General features: G+C 41.3%; 1 protein-coding gene across 1 annotated transcript in view; it reads right to left on the bottom strand.

The window, feature by feature from the left end:
* Positions 1-25,232, bottom strand: part of prom1b (prominin 1 b) — a gene marked incomplete at both ends in the record, with an annotated part of 33,620 nt that overhangs the window by 4,554 nt on the left and 3,834 nt on the right. Inside the window, 21 exons of the mRNA XM_079999764.1 lie at positions 287-355; positions 756-836; positions 954-1,007; positions 1,205-1,222; positions 1,460-1,552; positions 2,381-2,452; positions 3,242-3,388; positions 3,728-3,812; positions 4,281-4,384; positions 4,492-4,615; positions 4,867-5,019; positions 5,428-5,587; positions 5,953-6,016; positions 7,713-7,787; positions 7,922-8,139; positions 8,685-8,774; positions 8,918-8,981; positions 9,126-9,246; positions 19,326-19,531; positions 20,576-20,602; positions 21,141-21,202. Of these exons, the coding sequence (XP_079855890.1) occupies positions 287-355; positions 756-836; positions 954-1,007; positions 1,205-1,222; positions 1,460-1,552; positions 2,381-2,452; positions 3,242-3,388; positions 3,728-3,812; positions 4,281-4,384; positions 4,492-4,615; positions 4,867-5,019; positions 5,428-5,587; positions 5,953-6,016; positions 7,713-7,787; positions 7,922-8,139; positions 8,685-8,774; positions 8,918-8,981; positions 9,126-9,246; positions 19,326-19,531; positions 20,576-20,602; positions 21,141-21,202 (2,087 nt within the window). The remainder of the gene's footprint in view (positions 1-286; positions 356-755; positions 837-953; positions 1,008-1,204; positions 1,223-1,459; positions 1,553-2,380; positions 2,453-3,241; positions 3,389-3,727; positions 3,813-4,280; positions 4,385-4,491; positions 4,616-4,866; positions 5,020-5,427; positions 5,588-5,952; positions 6,017-7,712; positions 7,788-7,921; positions 8,140-8,684; positions 8,775-8,917; positions 8,982-9,125; positions 9,247-19,325; positions 19,532-20,575; positions 20,603-21,140; positions 21,203-25,232) is intronic.

Below are 25,232 nucleotides of genomic sequence, written 5' to 3'. Positions count from 1 at the left end.
AAATAAAAAATAAATAGATGTAAAATAAAAAGACAGGCACGGGAGCCTGCGCGCAACGCTCTCTGAAGGAGAAACAAAAAAAAACAAAAACAAAAAACCGTCTGTCATCAATGTCAATCGCAATCGATTGAGTCGATCGCCGACAGACGATTTAATCGTAAAACGGCCCAAGCCTAATGAACACCCTTGCAATTTTAAGAGTAGTATATACAGTACATATAATAATAATAACAGCACCAACATGCAAAATAAGTTTGAACTGTGAAGTTAGGATGAGTATACTCACCGAGTTTTTGACCCATTCTGTGTATTGCCTGAAGTAGCCCACTAAACCCTGTATGTAGCCATTTGTTTCCTAAAAACATGGTTGAAGAAACAAACGAGTGTGTGATTGTGTGTGTGAGATAAATATAGATAGATAGCACACATGAATACAATAGGCAATAATAATGATGGAATAAAAAATAGAACATAATATACAATAGACCACCATTTTTATTTATAATTCATATAAAAATTAACAAAAAATCTATCATTTGATATGGTTTAAATATAAACTGTATATAGTTATGCAAAAACAAAAAAGCGAAACACATTAGAAAACAATGTTTCACTTTCAAGATGCATATTTTCCTGTTTATCAAAACGAAAAAAATAAAATAAAATAAAATAGAGAGTTCTGTATCAGTTCTCAAAGAGAGTGAAACCTTCCTCAGCACAGCCGTTGCATAGAAATGTTTTCTAAAAACATTTACCTGCTTCACCACATGTGAGGCGTTGTTAGTGATGAGGTACTCCGCTGCGTCGATGGCACTGAGGATATTAGTGACCTTCACCTAATGGAAGAATAAAGGGAAGGAAACATGAAGAGAGGGAGAACGGACGGACGGACGTTACATCATGTCCATCGGTGTCGCGGTTCCCTGTGTGTTTGTAACGTCGGCGCTCCTCACCGGCAGGTCGCTGGCCGTCCTCTGCAGCAGCCGAACACTCTGACTCAGGCCGCTCTGCGTAGAGAACACACACACACACACACACACACACACACACACACACGGTGTTACCAGACCAAACACACACCAGCCCATAAGCTCATTAACACACACACGCTGCACCACCTCACGTCAACACGGCACAACACCAAAAACACAAACACGGAGCACTGTGTGCACCACGATGAGCCAAAGCACTGACAGCGGCTTACCCGCGCTTTGACATATTTCTGTGCCACCATTTTACCGGATGAAAGATGAAAAGGAAGGAGGGAAGAAAAGAAAGAAAGAGAGTTGAGGGAGATAACGAACAGAGTTGCACTGAGTTCTGAGATGTTAGCGCTCACGGATTTGTCAAAAATGTATTAATTTTCATGTACATATAGAGGTGGATTTCCAGGTGCAGCGAGTAGAAATCCTCTGCCTTTTGTATGTATTTGTGTGTGGATGTGTGGATGCGTGTTTACCATAGTTTGCTCCAATGGAACCACTTGTTCCTTGTGGATCTGTCTGATACTGCTAGCGTGTCCTTTTAGGGCATTCTCCAGAGCACCACGTGGCTTCGCACATGCACACGCACACACACACACACACACACACACATACAAACACACAAAATTAAACAGAGATATAGAGTGTGATAGCTTAGGTTTTTGGGGTTAAGTAGAATCAACCAAAGGGCGTGTGGTCATGTATGTGTTTCCAGAGTAAATAGGTAGCTTGTTCCAACTCAAGAACCAGGAAGCAGGAGTTCTTTCCGCGGTGCCGCTGTCTGACTATATTACTTCATTACTTTGTATGACTGTATTACTTTGTGAAATACATACAGTATAAATTAATGTCTAGGCAAGGGCGGCCGACACGTGTGCTCATGTTTATACCTAGATTACTCAAACATGCGTGGACACAAGTGTAAACAACTGGTTGAATTGGCCGACCTGCCCAATTATGTACAAGCCTCTCCGAGTCATTAAGAGGTTTGAGCAGACTCACTTTTCTGTATGTTTCCCTTATGGTCTACACCAGACCGGTCAATATTTGCGAACATGAATCATTTCCTCCCACAGTCAAAAACCAATGAAAGACCCAGGACTTAATAAGCATTAGTTATTAAGTTTGGAGCTTCCTTGTAGACTACAATGGAGGACTGACTTAATATTTGTTGGGTTTGCATCCACTTCATTGTTTTGACATTCTATGAAAATGTTGTGAGAGGAATGTTTAATTTTTAAACTCTCAACAGAATCCAGAGTCCATTCAAAGTGAGGCGATTTGTAATCGACACTGAAATTATTAAGCTCCTTAAGCTCCTTGTCACCCGGTGGTCAGTCTCCTAATCGCTCTTAAGGTTTGGGAAGTTACGCTGAACGGATCTCAGTGGGACTCACCAGCTGGTCAGCCTGGGCCTCCAGGTCGTCCGAGAAGGACAAGAGATCCACAAGAGTGATTCCTTTATTCACCTGGAACGCGCGCGCACACACACACACACACACACACACACACACACACACACACACACACACACACACACACACACACACACACACACACACACACACACACACACACACACACACACACACACACTCTCTCTCTCAATTGAAGAAACAGCCTGTGATAATGACCTGCATGTACTTGCCATGTTCACAGACACACACACACACACACACAAAGACACACACACACACACACACACACACTCTCTCTCTCTCAATTGAAGAAACAGCCTGTGATAATGACCTGCATGTACTTGCCATGTTCACAGACACACACACACACACACACACAAAGACACACACACACACACACACACACACACACACACACACACACACACACACACACACACACACACACACACACACACACACACACACACACACACACACTCTCTCTCTCAATTGAAGAAACAGCCTGTGATAATGACCTGCATGTACTTGCCATGTTCACAGACACACACACACACACACAGACACACAAAGACACACACACACACACACACACACACACACACACACACTCTCTCTCTCTCAATTGAATAAACAGCCTGTGATAATGACCTGCATGTACTTGCCATGTTCACAGACACACACACACACACACAAAGACACACACACACACACACACACACACACTCTCTCTCTCTCAATTGAAGAAACAGCCTGTGATAATGACCTGCATGTACTTGCCATGTTCACAGACACACACACACACACACACACACACACACGCACGCACACACACATTACCTCAGCCAGGTACGCTGTGTAGTCGATCTCTCCGACCCCCGTGTTGGCAAAGTTGACAAGGTTGTCTCTGCCGTCCTGCTCCAGCAGAGTGATGTCCTGCAGGTTAATCTGGATGTTCTCAAACACGTTGGACAGGTCCTTGTTGTACTATTGACAGAAACACACAACAAACACACGCATGTTGCAATTATCCAGAGCAGATTTATTTAGCTTTAAGTGTTGAAGTCTCAAGGCGTTGGGGCCACGGGCAATGATTTGATGTTATAGTTTATCCATCAGTGGCATTATACAATGGACCATGAAACAAGAGATTTTGAATTCATGAGCAGAGCGTCAGCTTGTCCTGTAACCCAAGCTGTCCCTGTCATGAGCCACACCAATAAATGCATTAAGCAGAGTGTACAACTTATCACTGTGCCCCTGAAGTCCTTACCCCGCCCATGGATCAATACATTCTATCAAGATGATCCATGCCCAGGCTCTTACCACAGTTCTGTTCAGGAAGGAGTTGATGTTGAACATGGACTCCAGCTGCAGAGCGTGGTACAAGCCGTTGTTCTCGAAGCACTCGCTAGGAGAAGAATACGCACATTACGGTCATACAATTTGTTTCCTGGAATGCAGTGTTTCCCCCTTTTCTGTTTTAATGCTTGCGCATTTGTGATACTTAAAAGAAGGCATCCTAAAAATGTGAGGCCGTCGTTGAATCAGGGGTGCGAGAGCAGAATTAGGCATATAACTTGAAAGACAGACTACTTGAGAAACACGACTGCAATGCATGCGGGTTCGTAATCTAAGTACATTGAATAGAAATGATATTAAAGTAACTCTATGAAACTAAAATGAGGTTATTCCTTATTTTTCCCAAGAGGGTTTTCTGGGAGGTTTTCCTTGCCCGGATGAGGTTAAGGCTAGGGGATGCTGCTCATTTCTATGTGAAATGTGGGCCTGTGAATCCCTATGAGACTGTACTGTGATTAAGGGCTAATTTATAAATAAACTTGTCTGAGACTGAGCATATATGAGGTGTGACTCCTACCGGTACATGCCTCCCACAGTCAGGTCAATATTGGGGTTCTGGAACAGCATATCAGGGAGGAAGTTCTTCTTGGCAGGATGAACCATGTAGGGTGTGTCGACGATCTACAGACACAAGCAGTCAACCCACAGGAAGGAGAGTAAAATGTAGACAGCTCGAGAAAAAAAAAAAAAAAAAGGATACGAGCCGCGGAAGTGTTTGCGTTCCATACCTGGAACAGCTGCCGGTTAGCCAGAGGTTCGCACAGAAGCTTCTCCACGTTGCCGCCGACAACGAATAAGGTGACGACCACTCCCATCAGCACCCACACAAAGATGAAGCTGAAACCCACACCGCTGGGGCGAGGGAAAGAAAGAGGGACGGCGACAAAGAGGGAGGGCGACACGTCAGATACAAGCGGGGATTCCGAGAGAACTCTCTGCGTTCAATTTTCTGGATGTAATTTCAGTTTAGTTACAGTAAAACATCATCAATCACAATGTTGGACTTAATTTACTTGTTCTCCCTTGTTTTGGTTGTAGATCATCTACATCCCTAGTGGTTCGCTAAATTACGCTCCGTGAACCACTTGTGAAATTGGACTCACGCTATGAGGAGGTTGCCGCCGGTGTTCGACAGGCAGCCGCGGGTGGTGGGTGTGGACTGCTTGTCGCTGCCACAGGCGCCGCACAGGAGACCCAAAAAGTTGAAGGTCAGGATGAGAACCACAGTGCACAGAGCGCTCACACAGCTGATCCACCTGCAATACACACACACACACACACACACACACACACACACACACACACACACACACACACACACACACACACACACACACACACACACACACACACACACACACACACAAACAGTTGATACAAGCAAACCTCAAGGAGCTGTTTCTCAAATTGCATAAAATTTTTCAATTGCATAAAACAGCAGAGAAATCCAACAATAAGCAGATAAAACTTGGTGATGAAGCAATGTGGAGTAAACTGGTTGCTGTCTTATACTTCAGGTCAGAAGCTAAAATCAATACGATACGGGTCAACAATGATACGAGTCCCTACGAGTAAAAAAAGTACACACACAAAACAAATTAACCCCAACCCGACAAACACGCACGCACGCAGGCAGGCACGCCCGCACACACCCAGACACACACCTATAGAAGTCGATCTGGTCTATCTGGGGGTAGAAGGCCTCGATTTTCTTCTGTCCCTCGTTGAGGAAGACGGTGAAGTTGACCATAGAGGCTTCCACTGGAAACATCTTAGCGAAGCCGTTGATCTCCCCACCGATCTTATCCAGCATGCCTTTCACTCCTTCAGCACAAAAAACACAATGCACAAGTTTAAATTTCCCTTCAATTACAACAATATTTATTCTTACATACATTCAATTGTAAGTTGTACATAAGAGGGCTTCGGTTTTCTGAGGAGTCAAGACTCGGAGTTAGAAAAACCACGGGGACAAAGCAAACTTACGAGGCAGAGCTGCGTTTTGATTTACAGGTACGGAGTTGCAGGTAAGAAAAAGGAAGAATGTAGAAGTTAAGAAATGTAAACAGCGTAAACTAAACCAGTCAAATCAGAATCACACACACACACACACACACACACACACACACACACACACACACACACACACACACACACACACACACACACACACACACACACACACATACCTGCCACAATGTTCCTAGTCTGTTCTTTGACCATCTTTGGTGTATCGTTAAAGGAAGAGTAACCCTGGAGGTACATAGAGAGACAAAAGTAAGAAAGTAATAATGACTATTATATATTAATAATGATTTTGTGGAATCTAATAAGATCAATTTGGGATAGGAAGAGAGAGGTGGAGGGTGTCATGAATCCTCCCTGATCTCCCAGTATTTATATTTGTTTTCGTCTTTTATTTTCATCTGGTCATTTCCTCATGCCATGTCACTAATCTCCATCTGATTTCAGATCCTCCCACTCCCTTTTGCTTTGCCATCGCCCCCTGCCCTTCACCTGGTCTCCCCTGCCCGCAGCTCTATCCCTCATTAGTTCCTCAGTATAGTTATACTGAGGAACAAATGAGGGAATGAGCTGGACCAGTCTGCTTCCCTCTGTCCCCTGCCAGATTCTCCCTTGCATTACGCTGAGCTTTCCCGTACTATTACCTGTTTCCTGTACCTTCTGTCTGAACCTCTGCCTGATTCCCTGGACTCTGATTCTCTGCCTGTTCTCTGCCAGATAACTTCACCTTCTCTAACTCATCTCTGGGTTTTGAACCCTGCATGTTTTTTTGGAATAAACCATGTGGACTTACCTGATTGTTTTTGTGTTGGGCTCATGGATAGTGATGCGAAACAATGCTTTTCTGAATCTTTTAACCATTTTGAACCACTGACTTGAAAATTGGTTTGCTACCTGAAGCTTCATTCAGTGCTTGTGGGGGACATCTGCTGGTGAAATAAATGTGTGTGTGTTTGTATGTCCTTGATGTAATCAGTATAGTGTCAGTTTGAACGGACACTGGGATCACCTGGAGCCTCGGCGCCACAAAATCAGCATTCATCGTACGTCTCTGTGGTTTTGCTCGGAGGCGTGTGTGCTTGTGAATCTTTTTTTTGTGAATGTTTTGATGGTGGAGGTGCTTCAAATTAAGCCTGACTGCACTTCCTGTGGGCATGGCACCGACACAAGCCAGACAATCAATCGGTCCTCGCCTGTATAGCCCCAAATTAATTTCACAATGATTACCTCCAGGTATTCTGCCTCCATGGACCTTGAATGCAAACACACTTTGCAAGGTGTGTGTGCGTGTGTGTGTGTGTGTGTGTGTGTGTGTGAGTGCGTGTGTGTGCGTGTGTGTGCGTGTGTGTGTGTGTGTGTGTGTAGTGAGTGCACTAGTTAATTTGCGGCATGTGTAGTGATCAAGGTTTTGCCCTCCTACACAAACCTGGGTTCGATTCCCCTTGTGTCAACTACTCATACTTGTGTTTTTCAATATGTTTAAAACTTGATAGTAAATCTTCAGTAAGAGAGTACTTTTTTTTTTTAGAGAACAGAAGAATAAAACAACTAAGGGATTAAGCAGATCCTTAAAGTGGTTATGGACAGACTGTCATTGTGCAGAGGTAATTCAGTGATTCAGGGATGTGTTGGGAAATATATTATGCTATTATAGCATATTATAACAGTTTTAATAGCTGTCAAAATGATACACAGCGAATCAAAGCAGTCATGTTTCGCTGAGGGATCGAAGCAGTAGTTGTTCCCAACGTCATCATTTATGTGATCATGTCCGTAACAAAGCAAGCTCTGTAGCAGTAGTTCAGTTACTTGGCGAGTTCGATACGCGCATCGGAGGTTCTGTGTCAGGCGTAACATCTCTGCTTATGGGTTCACATCCACTCTGAGTTGGTGAGCATAACAGAGGGTGTATTTAGAGACTCACCTTCTGGACAATGTTGCTGAGGTCCGTCTTTAGGACAACGTCAACATTTGCCAACTGTCGACTAACGTCCGGAAGCTGCCGGGCAGAAGAATGGAGAAAAAATGAAAGAAATATTTACAATGATATTTAAAAGACTAAATATCTGACTATCTTCCATGTTGATGTGACTTAATCTGTATTCATTTTATAGTGTGTTCTCTCTGTTGTACGTTGGCGAAGTCGGCGTTGGCCCCCAGCTGGGACAGCGTGGCTCGGATGGTGTTGCAGGTGTGGGAGACAGCGCCGTTGGTGCAGGCGGGGTCCGAGAGCGTGTTGGACAGCGAGGCTCGCTCCCCCATCAGCCTGGCCTGCAGCCGGGCCGTGCCCTCCTGGAGGACCTCCAGCGAGGAGCTGATGTTCTCCAGGGCCTCCTTGGTCTCTCGCATGGCTGAGGAAGGAAGCAGGAAGGAGGGGGAGAGGTGGAAATTCATTTCTCATTGAAAAGGAGCACAAATGTACAGCACACAGCACAAAGACAGTGATGTTTTTAAAGGTTCACCATCCGACAGTTCACACAGAGAACCACAGAGGAGGAAAAAAGAGCAAAGGGACCACTGACTGTTCTACCAACGACACCACGGCTTCACCGACAACCATGAATGACAACAACACCGACGATGTCAGCCTCTTTTACCTTTAATAGAATTTTCAACTTTTGCTTGAGAGAGAAAATGTTTTGAAAAGAATAAAACAAAAGTTTCAATATTGATTGCAGGAAGAACAGATGGGGTCCATAAAGAATGATTCATTATAACCCCACCTCAGAAAGAATTTCATTAAACAGGGTTTAAGGAAGGCCTTTAAGAGCAACGGCAACGTATAGTATAAATGTATTAGCATTGTGGTGCAGATAAAGGGAGGCACTTGTGGTAGGATTTGACAGCACATTGGTTATGAAACAGTAGTAAAATAATCTGATGAGGGCGGTCTTACCTCCTGCCATGCGCAGGGCATTGTCGAGGGAAGGGATCACCTCCTTCTCCAGCTGGCTGTGGATCCTGCCCCCCAACAAAGGTCCAATGTCTGTCAAACAACACAGCATACTACAGTGAACCAGGAGAGATTTCGGCCACAGAGCAGTCACAGTCAACTAAGTGAACCATTGGCAAACAAAGGGACAGTGTGTGAGATTAATCAAACATGAAAAGGCCCCAGGTATAACTCACTGTCCATTTCTGACAGGACTTTGTTCTTTGCCGTCGTGTACTGGGCTGTCATATATTCAATTTGCTGTAAAACCAACAACAACAAAAAAATTAGAGGGCATCAAGATGTTTTAATATCCGTGTGTGTGTGTGTGTGTGTGTGTGTGTGTGTGTGTGTGTGTGTGTGTGTGTGTGTGTGTGTGTGTGTGTTTGTAGACAAGGTGCGTACCGCAGGTGTGTTGTTAGCAAATGTCTTCAGGTCTCTCATGTTAGTATTGATGAACCGCCGGGTGCTCTTGATCTGCATGCTGACGTTGTGGTTAGCAGCGTAGGCGAAAAGCACCCCCACACTGAAACAGCCATCCAGACATGCAGGTTCAGTAAAACATCATAGTGAGTAAAGTTGGCCAGCAGAGGGCACCATACTTCAAACTAAGACAAATAATAGCCCCTGACGGGCCGGGGTGGATTTCTCTCTCTCTCTGCAAAACTTTGTAAGAAGGAAATTGTTGTCTTCGAAATGGTCTCTAGAATCCATTGTTAGCAAAGCAGTGATCTGACTTACTATAGTAACCCATAAATAATAAGACTAATAAGTAATAATAATCATAATAATAATAAACATAGCTGCGGGTTCAAGGGTGGTCCACCCTTCGTTAAAGTTCAATGGACGGCAGTGCGTTGGCTCTCTGTTGCGGTGTGTTTTGTGACTGTAGAAGTGCATTTGTTCCGGCCTGGTTACATTGTAATTCTATGATCGGACAGTGTTTGCAGCTGTGGGTGGGTTTCCTATGATCACGATTATTTATCACGATTATTCAACCATTTTGGGGAAGATAATTAGTTTATTGCACTTTATAAATCAACAGAAAACTGCATTCACAAAAACAATGTATTTAATAAACCTATAAATAAATGAACTCAAAATCCTCGAATCAAAATAGGACTTTCTTCACATGAATTCAGTTTTCTTAAGGCGATATATAAATAACATCCAAACAAGAAGGTCAGTTACATTACGCCTACTGGTTTCTTTTCAGGAAAAAAACCATTTCCACATTAAAAAAAACAACATTTGAACACGTCATTTGTGCATGTGCCAGTTTCTATCTTTCAATAAGAGTAAGATATAAGTCTAAGAAGCATTTTCGCTATTATCAGAAGATACATCTCTCCTCTGTCTCTCTCCCTGTCCATCACCGGAGATTTGGAGATATGGCATGGGGGGCGGGGCCGGCTCCCTCCGCCTGGCTCTCACACATGCACCAGGAGACCCTGCTCTGAGTGAGTTTTCATTTGTTTATTTGGAGGGAACAGGGCACGGCGATCAGGGTGCATGGAGAGCGATGTTCACGTCCATGTCCGGACGCCCATTCCACTTATTTATAATTCTTCATTAAAATGTTATCGCTGTGAATTTATTTTGTAAGCTTCTATCTGTTGTATCCTGTTCTTTTAACGCACACTGCATGACTAAAAAAAACAAAGAAAAAAACAACTGCTCAATTTGGAGAATCTCAGTCCTGTGACCGGTATCCAACTAATGATTCGACTCGTCAACTTTGAGCGGCCCTAGCCCTATTAGAATTAAAACTGCCCTCCATCTGAGTAACTCCACCTACGGAGCGCAACTACACCTGCTAGCATCAAAGCTAAAAGCTAATCATGGGAATTTCTCGGTTGGCTGCAGAGACTAGCACAAATCCTTTAAAAGGAAGAGGAATTAATACCAACTTTCCGTGACAAAACTGCAGACGGTGGAATTGTAAGTATTTAACAATAAATTGTTTCTTTCTGTGTGTAACACTCAAATTGCAGATGTTCAATTCTTTGAATATGTTTTATATGGAACAATAGCCTTTTTTGTATGCTACGTAGCTTTTAAAACACATTGCCTTGGGGTTTTTAATGAGTCTCTCAGCAGCTCATATGAAGAGACACTGTTCTTTCAGATATTGCCATACTGTATTATAAAGACCATATCACATTCCATCTTCACTCAGCCTTGTGTGGCGATAAGGGTAGCCCCAGGGGGCTTGACAGAGCTTTGTGGTTTGTTTTATGGCACAGTAAGATTGTATCTTTGATCGGAGTTCAACTGTTAAATCATTGTATGAGAAAAACACCTGGGGATATGATTGGGGGCCATAATCTTGTAAATGACACCTGACCAATGGAACACAGCCTTTCATCCGTAGAAAGGCCTCTTCAAGTGAAGCAGGGGCAGACTGATCAGACCACTGTTTCGAAGTACTCTGTATCGTTCTCTTTATTCTGCAGAATAAATATCTTTAATACTCTCAGTTTGTTTTCCTGTAGCAGACAGATTAACTTCACCCCGCAGTGAGAATTCTCCAACAATTTGGCGAAGGACGATGAGATTCTCTGCTTGGCTCTGCTGGACCGCTTCATGTCCAACTTGAGTGCACAATGGCAGACAGAGACCGGCCGTAACATATCCGGGAAGGAGTTGTCTGGACGTGAGGGCAGATCCAGAACAGCCAACAAGAGATCCCGAACAAATTAAAGGTGAGGTCTTACTGAGATATTGTACCGATAAGGGATGATCGTAGCAAAAAGCTTTGAGTAAGCTTAGATATTGTGCCGAATAGGGAAGATTGAAGGAAATACCTTTGAGCAAGCTTAAAGATTGTATCGATCAAGAGGATCGTTGAAGAAGCTTTTGTTAAGCTTAAGAAATCCCCCCCCCCCCCCCCGAGACAGACCTGTCACCAGCGACTGAGGTTAGGAAGGGCAGTGGATATATCGGTCCGGAGGACCATGGATGAAGTGGCCAATTTTGCATCGATCAAGAGAGATTGTGGTTTATGTTTGTTTATTTTGTATTTCTTTTTGTTAATAAATAATAAAGTCGACATTATTGAATACATAATTTTTAAGCTATAGGTATATAGATTACTCTTGAGCCCTCTGTAGCGAAGCATTGAGGGCAAGAAAGCAGAATACATTACTCTTGACCCCTCTGTCGCAAAGCGTTGAGGGAAAGAAAGCAGATTAAAAAAATTATCATAATAAAAAATATATATATATGTGTGTGTGTGTGTCTTTAAAAACAATGTATTAGATTTCTTTTTTTTTACTGGTACCACTATGCGACTTACTTTCTAACTAGTTTTAGTAAGTTTGGAATAGATAGTTGGGAAGGACTTTTTCTCAATATTTGCCCTAAATGTAGGTTAATGGAGATCACATATGACAGTTATACAGGGATGTTTCCGCCCAGTATCGAACTGGGGACCTTTTGCGTGTAAGGTGAACATGATAACCACTACACTAAGGAAACGAGGACGGAGTTCAAAGGCCCATTGTGTGGTTGGCTTTTGTGTTTACTCTATTTGCAGTGATACACTGCACATAAATCCTGGGTGATCTTATTGGTGTCTGGGGCACGTGACCACCTGGTCAATAGATCACACCAGAGCACGTATGGATGAGATGAGTTCGGAGCGATTTAATCAGTGTCTTGGGGTATGTTAGCTACCTGGCTGATAAATATTTCGATGAAACGAGCGAATGCATAAATGTGAGATAAGTGTAGTGTGCGTGTCAATAAACGCAAGATAAGCGTGGTATGTGTGTAGTACATAACATGTCAAACTAGCTTCACACATGAGTCCTTGGTGTAAAAGTAGCGTTTTAATCTAAAATATCTGGTGGTATTGCTGAAAAGGATACTAAAAGGCCTTGATTAATTTGAATAAACTATAACAGGGTGAGAGAGCTGTAAAGTTTGTTGATAGACTGAAAGGATTATGGAAGATGATGCAAAAGACAATGAAAGCGGGAAAGTAAGCACATGATGCATTTGGGATTATTTGTTTAGGATAGAACCTGATGCAAAGAGAGTTGTAAAAGTAATTTTAGTACGATAGTGGTTCAGCAGGGGAAGCTGCAGCACTGAATGATTTTACTAAGAGTCAAATGGTGCTCCGTGTGATTATGGTTAACTAATGGTGTTTAGCAGAACATCTAATAGAATTTTAGTGCCAGTTAACAACAGTTGTCTATACTAAGGTAGTATGAATAGATATTGAATGGTTTGAACTGTTGGATTGTGTTTATAGAGATGATTGCGATGTTGATATTTATATATCATAGTGGTGTGGTGAGTTGTAGCAGATCTAACGTTGTGGAAAAAACTGTCTGTTGGTTCATAAATGCAACTTTGGTAAAAGTGAGGAGTATGATGAGTGTTTGTTTTCTTAACTGTAGTTTGTGCATTGTTAAGAGAATTTATCTTAAAGCATTCCAAATTGATAAAACTAAATTGATCAATGTAAATTGGGAAACATTGCTTACAAAATATATTTTTGTGACGTTGCTGAGAGCAGATATGCATAATAGCAGCAGAAATGCATTAGTTTTTGGTTCATAAAGTTTAAATTATTTCTTTTCTTTTTGAGTATTTTTGTTTTGTGTTCTCGTGTCAAAGTGATCTGCTGGTTGAGATGATAATCCTTTATCCATCCCACGGTGGGTTAGTTTGCAGTGTAACAGCAGTAACGGATTGGCACAATAGCATGACGCATTAGTAAATTGGTAATTCTTTGATGATGATTTTTAGGGGTTAGGTAACATAAATTGACCATGAGATTATGGATAGTTGATCAAATGTAATTAATCAATGCCAGTCAGGCTTCTATTAGCTTGATGACTGCAGAGATCTCAGGCTTATTGTTTGTAGTTATGTTTGCAGTATAAGTAGAAATTATATAAATAGATGGTCACATAGGTAATTTTTCCTTATAACTCCAGCTGGCACAAAAGAACGTTTACTATTTGAGTCATAACATTTATTTTATTTTATTTTTTTCTCCTTAGAGTCACACCCTGGCATGGCGTTTCTGGGCTGTTGTGGTTATTCTTGTTTTCGGATTGTGGAATGAGGCAACGTTTGCCCAGCCATTAGACGGGAGAACGTTTTTGTTGCTTTCAAACAAGCTTTTGCACCTGCCCCATGTTGGGTTTGCTGGATTACTTTAACTGTGGATGACGGAAATGGGTTTTATGCTAGCAGTGTTGTTGCAGTCTTATGGAGATGAACTACATGTTGTTGCATACTATGCTCAGAAACTTGGTGCCAGGGCTATTGGGTTGATTACATGCTGTAGCCTTTATCTTTCTACGAAGGAAATTGGCTCATTTCTCACTGGCAACAACTCTCCATCATCAACATGTGCAACTTTCACTTCGCTCATGTCACTTTGAGGTGGTGCACCGCTCCTATTCCAACTTCTCTTCTTCCCTCATAAGGAGAATCACATAACTGCTTGGCAGCGATAGCTGTTGTGGCTTCGCCCCACCCAGGGTTGCAGTCTTGCTACTGAAGCTCTTGAAAAGTATAACTATGTAGCCTTAGACTCATGAGTAGAACTATGAGGAAGTTTTTCGTTTTGTCTGTCCTTCATCTGTTTTTTGTATAAAACAGTGTTTGTCTATTTTTTACAGCCGGTTGTGTTTGTGTTTCTATCTGTTGTAAACCTTCTTTTGTTTCATTTTGATTGCATGAATATGTATGGGCAAATGTGATAGTGTTGTGTAGCTGATAAATGAGACATACAGAACATTCGTTTAATGTTTTGATGTCATAATCCTCCCATTCTGATCTTCCTATTTGTGTTGTTTACATAAATGTACTTGACCCCATCTCTCGAGGAAATGTTGGAGCCAACCAATACCCCGTTCCTGATATTGCTCTTGTCTAAAGATGATTGTTTCCTCCACAGATGAGGACACAGGATTCCTCACTAACCTGAGCCACTTGGTACTGTGTGTACCATAGCTGTACATAGCTATTGTACATAGCTGTATCTCCCCCACTAGCTTTCCATTGCTTTGCTTTTTTGACATATGGTAAGTACTATTTGTCAAAAAGGAGGGATAGTGAGAGAATTAAGTATACATTATGATTGTGCCCAGAGCAATGCAGGAAGAGCCGTTTCTACCGCCAGTTTTCTGCATTCTATTCCAAGTGCTCCTTTCAAACACCTCATGATGGACTTATCAAGCTGACGCCTTGTCACGGGTTAAAATATTGTTTGGTGATAATTGACATGTTTTTCTTGATGGAATCCCAGTGAAGGTAAGACTGCCTCACATGAAGTGCTGACCGGGAGACCAATGCGATTAGGTCTGTCTTCTATAGACAAAAGCAATATATGAATTACATCACGTAAACCAGCAGTGATCAGAATGTCCAGTTAGTATTTATCACTTTTAGATTTTACTTAATTAATGGATTGTGTAGATGGGATTATGTTCAGGCAACATTTGAGAAATGAATTCTCGGAAAATTTGAAAACCCTGCATGATTTACTCAGTATTTGTGTTCAGTTATCAGTTATTTTGTAGCCTAATCGATATTCTATGGACATTATCTCCTACATATTAGACATTGTGATAATATTATTCTGTTGTTACGCTAGGTTGCATGCATTTATTTTGGTACTGAAACTGAAGTCGGCTATTCAACGTAACTATTTGGGAATCACAGAATTATTCCACTTACCCTGTTTTACAATCGTGGACATAGACCAAACAATGTTGTCATAATGTGTGTCTCTCACCCAAGTGTTTAAGTCTATGTGCCCAGGTCAAAGCAATCCTACCCGTCCCAATTGAAGGACCACTACACGACCAGGTGACTGGGTGGTTACGCGCAACTTCCAGAGGAAAAGCTGGAACTCTGCCAGATTCCTGGGACCGTTCCAGAGCCTCCTCACCACCGCAGCAGCAGTTACGGTGGCAGAACGACTAATGTGGGTACACGCATCTCATTGCAAGAAAGTCCCCAACCTTCCAGAGGACTGTAAAAACAACAACGACGGATAATCATCGGACGGGAACTGAGATCACGATCCCAATGAAGTTAAGTGCTGGTAAACTCTTTCTCCACAAAGAGGATTTGCCACTAAAGGAGCACAGACCTGTACTTGAAAAGGATGACACCCTGTCAACAGGAAAAGATTGGTCACATCTGTTCGATCATCTTTATCATCGCCATCATCTTGTTGATCACCCAACCCTGGAACACAGTTCCACAGCGGGACTAAAATAACAGCCTCTCCCCCAACCCACTCTCACTTACACCGGATCCAGAAGCGGAGCCCCAAGTGAGAAATGAATATTCTGTCACTAACGTAGTCCACCCAGGGTGAAATGTTGACTCCACTAGATGATTAGAAACCATCATATGATGATGACGGAGACATTGAGATGTGAAGATGCCATGTGTGACGCAACCAGTGTTGTCAACTCTTTTCCAATTAAAGTAGCACACCACTAGCTCCAAAAGTCGCTATAAGTCGCCAGATGACACAAATTTGCATATTGATGCCATCATCACACATTCATTCGCATAAAGCTCTGTGGTTGTGTCAAGAGAAATCACCTTGAGCCATATAAAAGGTAGATAGAGAAATCTTTAGCCAAATAATCACAAACTCACTACGGGGACATTGTATATTTGAAGTGAAAACGTTTTTAAAAAATCTACAAAGGGAGAAGATCACACAAGCTATTTACATATTTACAAGCTATAGGAACACCCTAATCCAGAGATCTGGAGAGAAAGAGTGAGAGAAACTCAAACCAACTATTTACATATCAGAGAAGAATCAGAGAACATATTCTATACTCTGTATGTATTATAGAGAGTCAGCTATTTATTATCTAAAACGATATATTTATTTATCTATTCAAAACTTTTATGAATCAGAATCTATTTACAATTATTTAAAGAAATGGTGATCAGTGGTTGGTAGTTGGCACACTGGCACAGCCCACTCTTTGCAGCTCTGGCCACACCCACACCTACTGACTGCCCAGAGCAGAGGGATGGATGCTGTTGGAAAAAGAGTCATGGACTGTGATTACTCTGAGCACCGTGCATGGGAATGAATTAAAAAATATAATTTATTTCAATATATTTCATGCTTTTTTCCTGATGGTCTGAATAAGTCTCTAAATTTGTCGCTAGTGGCTTCTTGGAAATAAAGTTGCCATAAGGGCATGAAAAGTCGATAATTCTAGTGAGAAAGTCACTGAGTTGGCACCACTAGATGCAGCACTCCAACTAGGGTGCGAAGGGACGTTTCCATAACATGCTTGCAGGGATCTCCCATTCACCACACAGACAGTGACGGGCACCAAGCAAGCACAAGTGAGGAAATATATCCGTAGAATTAGAAAACAAGGAATTTAACTTATTTTGGAGAGAGAAACTGATCACTTTTTTGGTATCGAAGTTTGATTGATGCTCAAATCAAGCTTCAAAACGAGAAGTAGTATCGGCAGTTTTGATACATTTGGTATCGGCCCACCCCTACTTCATATTTACCAAACTGAAATACAACATGTGGTGCCCCTCTCAATCCCTATTGTCTCGAGTCTGAGAGGCATATTTAAGAAACATAAAGACCTGTCTCCATAGACACTGGACGTGTTTCAGTTTCTAGTCTTTGCAGCTGAGCTCCACAACTGGGACACGCCACTCGCTGAATGTTTTTCTTTCTTTCCGAAAAACATTTTCCTTTTTTATGTTTGTACGAAATCAAATTTTTGTAAAATAACACTATTTGTGCTTTGTGATTTGGCTTCACCCCTACTTTACGTGCTTGTCCCGGCAATGTTTGCTTCCATTCACACTCACTATAATTCACAGCCGTACTGGCATTTTCCCACAAATGATACGAGGTCAAGAGTGGGGAAATTTACAGAATGACTTTTATGGAACATGGACACTGGCTCCTTTTCCCACATTACTCCAATATGGAACACTGCCAGTGGATTTACGGCTTTGAGTGCAAGTGGGGAAAAAAAGAGAGAGCGAGAGAGAGAGAGAGAGAGAGAGAGAGAGAGAGAGAGAGAGAGAGAGGGGAGAGAGATACTTTATAAATTATAAATATTTATAATAATTGTCCTTCTGTATAAAGAAATAAAAGAGAATGAATAAAAACAGATCAGACAATATAATCTGTCTCATCACAACAAGTTCTGTATGTGTGTGTGTGTGTGTGTGTGTGTGTGTGTGTGTGTGTGTGTGCAGAAGGGGGTGCACCTATCCACACAGAGAGCCCTGTCACAGGCAGCCAAACCGTATCAGTATCAGCTAACTGTCCTGCACTGTTCGCTCCCTTTTTCCCCCGAACCCACCACTGTCTCACTGCACTGTACACTGGACCTCACTGGGAAAACACACACACACACACACACACACACACACACACACACACACACACACACACACACACACACACACACACACACACACACACACACACACACACACAAGGACAACTACAGAAAGAGACATGGCTACGCACACATTTTAAGGGTTCCAACTCTGTTCAACAAATCATTTTCCATGATGTTTTCTGTGACCGGCAAGTCTATTCAGACCAGGGTTCATTCTGGCATTACAAAATGAAATCTAAGGCCTTTCAAGCACTATTTTCTCTTAAAACATACAGAATACATTTTCAATCATTTTTATTAATTAAAATATGATCTTAATCTAATTGTCTATTTTTTATATTAGTATACATATATATATATAAAGTGAATTCATCTAATTTCATCAACCAAGTGAGGTAATTTCAATTTGTGATGATGAAATTCAAGAACTTCAAGCACCTCAAGGACCTGGTAAGAGCCAGGTCCTTGAGGTGAAATATGAACCAAGAGCCCAGCAGAGAACCAAGTTTAAATAAATATGGCATTAAATATAATTATGTAAATAATCATTCTAAAATATAAAACATGAAATATTGTTGCGGGAAGACAATTCGGAGATAACAACTCATTCATCAACAACTCGACATTTTGGGTCAAATATATCATAGTCCATGACTTTTCCATGAATTTAAACTACATTCCAAAATTCCATTTTTTTTTTTTTTACTCGGTTTTCACTGTGCTTGTGTCTGCTTTTGTGTGAGTGTGTGCACAGTATGTATCAGTAATCATGATGATTGATGACTTAATCACTGTTCCGTCCATTTCTTACACTGTCAAGTTACATTTCTCTCTTATAAGGCTTCTATTTCAATGTTTTTTTACATTAGGTTTATTGTATATTACCAATTCCTTTCTCATCTTGGGTTGAGCCTTTTGGTTCACTGCTAGCTGTAGTTTATTTATTAGTTAACGTAAATGACCAAATCTTTCTTTTTGTTATTTTTTAGGTTATAGATTTTGTTGCTTACCATTAGGTTTAGTGGATACGGTCATATTTTATTGTGTGCAGTAAACAATCTATCTATCTATCTATCTATCTATCTATCTATCTATCTATCTATCTATCTATCTATCTATCTGTCTGTCTGTCTGTCTGTCTGTCTGTCTGTCTGTCTGTCTGTCTGTCTGTCTGTCTGTCTATCTATCTATCTATCTATGTATCAATCCTTACATGATGAAGCTGGAGATGATGACCAGCGAGGTGGTGTAGAAGCCTTTCTGGCAGTCGGCGTTCTTCCTCTGCCTCTGGTGCATCTCGCCGCCGCAGTTCTCGCAGCAGCGGCAAATGCAGAAGCAGGTTCCCACGATGGGGATGAGGACAAGGAAGACGAGGCCAATGGACGCACACGCGATGAAGCCCGTCTCGTAGTAGATGGCCTGCGGGGGGGGCGGAAGGAGGATGTGTGACCGTCTGACAAATATAGCAGGCTTCTGTCACACCTTGGTAAATATATAGAAGAATTTATATTTTGAATCATAATTTATACCCATACCAATAACCTGTTCTGTGCATGGATTCACATTTTTTTAGACTGTCAGGCTTTTTAAAGGCTAATGCTGGAGATGCGCAACAATGATCATCACACCATCACATATGAGCATACATGTAAATACACCTGTGTGCATTTCCCTTTCATTATTATTTTGGAGCCAGCATCACTAATTTTATGTGTTACAATTCACATTGAGGCCTGTAGACGAAAGATTGAGGCTAAATACTTCTAACAATACAACACTGCATATTAGGCAACAGAATTTGAGTATCACATCGGCTACTCCAAAGGGAGCTCCAAAATGATTAATGTAAAAATGTTGATATACTTCAAACTTATTTTACTCAATTTTTTTTATTAAATATAGATCAATCAAATACATACCTACAAAACACGCTCACCATTCAATCTCACTCTTCCTCCTTCCTCATTAAAATATTTTTCATTCCCTCAGATAATCTCATCACTCATGGATAAATCCACCCCCACCTCCATCTCCAGTCATGTGGATTTAGGGCTGTGCAATGTCCTGTTATAGCTGCTAATATAATGAAGTCTTGTGTGAAAACTGATCCAGGTTCATCATACTGAATTCTATATAAAGTATATTCCTCCAAAACAATTTCTCTCGTCCCCCTAAAATATTACAGACCACATAATCACAAGCCATTTCAGGTCAGATCTTGTCATTACATAATTAATGTAAACAACACTATTGTGTACTGGGACAGGGGGCCCCCAAAACTTGCGATCACAGACCCCTAGGGGTCGTCGACGGAATTGCATGGGGTTGCTCAACGACGCATTTCTTTTAAATATAATCAATTTTTGTCATTTTTTTTCTCTACATTTTTCATGGTCTCGCCATGAAACAAATTGGGATTGTACCAGGGTACAAATGACAATGAATTAATTTCATGACGTTTACCTGTAGCAACAGGACGACATTCTCCGGCTGCGGCAGCAAACCACGTGCCAACACAGGTCCGTTCGCACGTCCAAGCAGAAACATGAAACGGTAGCAGGGAGGGAAAACAGACAAATAAAATAAGGTCAGTGTGAATGCCAAGAGATTAGAGTTAGTAGAATTCCAATTTCTAAACATGGAAGTGGAGGTTGCATGGAGTGCCGCCATATAGGACTAAAAGAAATGGGATGGTATTAGGGGTTAAATTAATATACAACCCACGCAATGTCCTCAGGAAGCTCCAAAAACAATCACAATAACTAGGACAGTCACAATAACCTGGGACATTTTTTGTTCTCCGTCGATTGGAATACGCCCACACATTGTTTTTTTTCTTCCAGTAAGTAATTCAAGAACAATCTATTTACACGGAAACGAACCGTGGAAGGGAAATGTTATCACGACTCAATAAATGTATAGAATATTTGCCATTAAGCATTGCACACATGACTTATTTATGGAAAATAATCAAAGTCAAGCATTTGTTTGTTTACGCATAAATTTGAAGGGAACAAATCAAACCAACCTTTCTCCATTCTTCTATTTTGAGTCCCCCCTTGTTCTGCTGGATGACTCTGACAATCAGATCTGGGGAAAATCAGACGGAGATTATTTTGATTACACAAATGATTCTGTAACACTATTGTTAGTGGTACAACCAGTGTCAGTTAAACGGTGTTCTTCAATTTAACGATTTAATCGGTTCACTCTGATAAATGACAATTTATTGGAACTTTCTCTGTCTTATTTGGCTTATTGTAAGACACAGCAAGATTCTCCATAAATAAATAATAATTTAGAGGTGTTAATCAGACAAAATGGATTTTGCTGGTATGTAGTTAATTATGAGCTTCATATAAGCCGTAATTTCCCCTTTACATCTAGTATTAGCCATGGAAGCTTTGTACAAAACCAATGCACACTAAGTCCATTGGTTATGTGTTTATATAGGCCAGCCGACCTTAAGCCTGCCAGGAGTGTGACTCACCTGTCGTTACTAAGCAGGTAAACACACACACACACACACACACACACACACACACACACACACACACACACACACACACACACACACACACACACACACACACAGGCACACACACGTGCACACTCACACACACACACACACACACACACACACACACACACACGCACACGCACACGATGGATGTACTGATCCAATTCCCAAAGAAAACAAATATAGTATGAAAGAATAGACCTAATATGAAAGGAAAGTAACTATATATTCGACTTATTTTGACAAGTAGAAGCACATTAGATGGCTCAAAAGGCCAGAAGATGTATTACACTGTACTGGCTTAGACTGTATGTTCATGTCACTAGATTGTGGGAGTAAAAATATCAGTATCGGCAGTGAAAACAAGGAACCGGTGCATCCCTAACACACACACACACATGCATGCTCAAGGCTTATTTGTATAGCACATTTCAACAACAAGACAATTCAAAGTGCTTTACATAAAACATAAAAAACATGGAGACAAAGTGTCAAGAAACACATTATTAAAGGACATAGAATGCAGAAGGTTAAACAACCGAATACATAGAATGCGTAGCGCAAAAGAATCGTGTTGTATTGTAAAAGGAAGAACACGTTATAAAGTTAAGAAATAGAATAAATTAAATAAAGTAAAAGTGAGCGCGAAGTGCAAGAAATGAATATATTTTAGTCTAGTAAAAGGCAGCGCCAAACATTAAAGTCTTCATGGGTCAGAAAGCAGACCTGTTGCAGACGACCCAAGAGGTCTGGATGGTTCAACACACACACACACACACACGCACACACACGCACGGACACACACACACACACACACACACACACACTAAATGGACAGTTCTGCTTTGAGATTGTCCTGTAGCATAGAAGTAACATTTGATATTATCCAGACATCATGCTTTTTTTTTGCCTGAGAATCAAATATTTAAGGTTATACCATCACTACAAGTAGTATTGGATTTTCAGGGACTTTTGGCAGCCACTGTGGACAAAGGTCTTTCCAGCTCCATTGTCTCAAGGGCTACAGCATTATTACTACAATGTCCATCAATTTCCAAATCAACCAAACCATTTTGCACCTTCCTGTGTTAGAGCACAGAACGAGGGCCCCCAGCAGAGACGTTAAACTTGCTTCTGTGTGCCAACAAAACACAAAATGATGTTTCTTTTTAATATCCGCCATATTTAAAAATGGCAACTGAGGTGTTTCAAAAGCTGACAAAGGGGAATAAACAGACATGCAACTGCCCCATTTAAAGGCAGGGGCTCAATTGTGGGTCCGGGAAAAAAAAAATTGTTGATGAGGAAAACTTATACGGAAGATGAAGGACGATAAAGGCTGTATTCCCACATATGAAACCTTCATCAGAGCGACAATTGAAATAACCTCAGATGAATCAGCGAGGGAGGACCAGAATTCTGGGACGGCGTCAATCCCCGTGGCTTAGAAACAAAGAAATATGAACCAAGCCGCTGAACCGCAGGGAGACGCGTGTTGGGAAGACCATATTTAAAACGTCCTTCTGAATCCCAGTTGGCCTTTCCCTCGACGCTACTATACATACAAAATCTCAGATGATTCAGCTTTAATAATCACGTCCTGAGGAATACAAGCGAATATTGCTAGATTGTGCATGTAAGCGATTGTTGTCTTTGCCACCTGTCGTTGCTCAGCTGCTTAGTTACATTAGCCACCGTGGGTAACTAAGCTTGGACAGCTTAGCTCAGTGACCCAGTATAAAATCTAACAAACACGAGGGAAAGGAATTTGGGGGATAAACAACTAGAGTAATAGCAACTGAAAGGACCCTCAACGAACACTGGCTGCCCACCACAGTCTTCTCTCTAAAGACAGGGGCACCTATCGATTGAAATTGCAACGTGAACAATAAATAATCTTGCAATTTTTTTGTGTGAGGCGCCATGATTGCTTTAAAATGCAGTTTTTGTTGTAAAATGTTTTATGTTTTTTTTAAAACAAAATATCCAAATGTCAAAATACAGCAAGAATCGGATAACCAGTAAAGAATAATTCGGTTTCAGCTGGATCCGTGATGATAGAAATGGCATCACTGGCCTGGGGTGCAGAGGAAGCGAGGTCTGACAAGGTGTCTCCATACTCTGCCTCTATGTAAGCACCATGATGAGTATGTCAGAAACCCAGCGTCTTCTTACTGGGTAAATATAGACCGGCCCAATCCTCTACTTGCGACCTGCTCCCGGGGATTACCAAGACAAATAGTCATGGCCTTACGCAACCTGGCCGTCTTCCCTCTGCTTTATAGTACGTGCCAGGCATATAAGACAATAACACTCTGCTTTATAGTACGTGCCCGACATATAAGACAATAACACTCTGCTTCAAGCTCATGGAATGCTAAATTATAACAACTCATAAAAAACACTTCTATGTTCAGATCAAGCCTTTATGTAGTCGATGAAGGAAAAATGCGTTATTAGGCTAGTTTAACTTTTCATCGGTTTAACTTTCTTACAGAAAATGTTAAACGTTAATTTGCAAATGATCTTTGTGATTAAATTATAATACATTACAATATAAATATCTTAATGTTGTCCTGATAAGCAACAGGTCATCTGCAATAAATTCATTTTGACTATAATATGATGTGATTTCATACTAATTTTACCATTACAATTTTGAAAGGACAGATTTGGGACTGACCGCCGCAGTCGTAATGTCAGAGTGAAGCTGATGCGAAACACAATCGAGCATTTCAGGGAACACAACAAACAGCTCGTTGTTGTTGTTGTTTTTTTAATCACAGGCCGTTTGTCTTGTCTTTGCTATGTTAGTGGAATGAATGAATACCAAAAGTGTCACTTTTACGTGGACTTGGGGTCACTACACTACACTACACTACACTACTACATTTAGTCTATAATAAATGACTATATATTTATTAAGGATTTGTCTAGGAAGTGATGTTGTGGATGGCATGGTTCATATAAGGTTACCATTTCATAAGCCATGTTACTTATCGCTCCCCTGTGGAACCTGTAAACCTTGTAGGCATGTGCAGTTTTGTCATGTGTCCCATTATGAGCCCTCCTTACCACCCTGTTTCCCTCTAATTTGTAATGGTTCAGGGACATTTACACTCTTTTTTATCATAGCAGTCACAAAACTGTCCTCATGAACGAGACAACTAACAAGGACGACTTTTTATCTTGTCAAATTGGGATTAAGCAACTAAAATTACTTTAATACAGTTTCCAATATTTTAACACATTTTTGAATATTTGTTTTACATTACATATTTTGACTACTGCCCCACACGTCCCTTTCAGACACAGTGACGTGCCCTGGGGTCTGAGCTGATTTAAACCACTTGCTTCCTGATAAACAACCAATCTAGTATCCACCAGAGTAATTAAGAAAAAATAAACAAAGCTAATGACCCTAAATCACTTTAGTGTGTGTGTGTGTGTGTGTGTGTGTGTGTGTGTGTGTGTGTGTGTGTGTGTGTGTGCATCGCTGTGTCTGTAAATATGTGCCTGTGGACCATATAACCCATGTGTGTGTGTGTGCATGCGTGTGTGAGTGTGTAAATGTGCGTTCCCGCGCATGTGTGTGTATGT

The sequence above is a fragment of the Zeus faber genome, assembly GCF_960531495.2.
Source record: "Zeus faber genome assembly, chromosome: 4".
NCBI classification, from domain to species: Eukaryota; Metazoa; Chordata; class Actinopteri; order Zeiformes; family Zeidae; genus Zeus; species Zeus faber.
The sequence above is the reverse complement of the archived record's forward strand: the minus strand, read 5'-3'. Positions and strand labels throughout refer to the sequence as shown.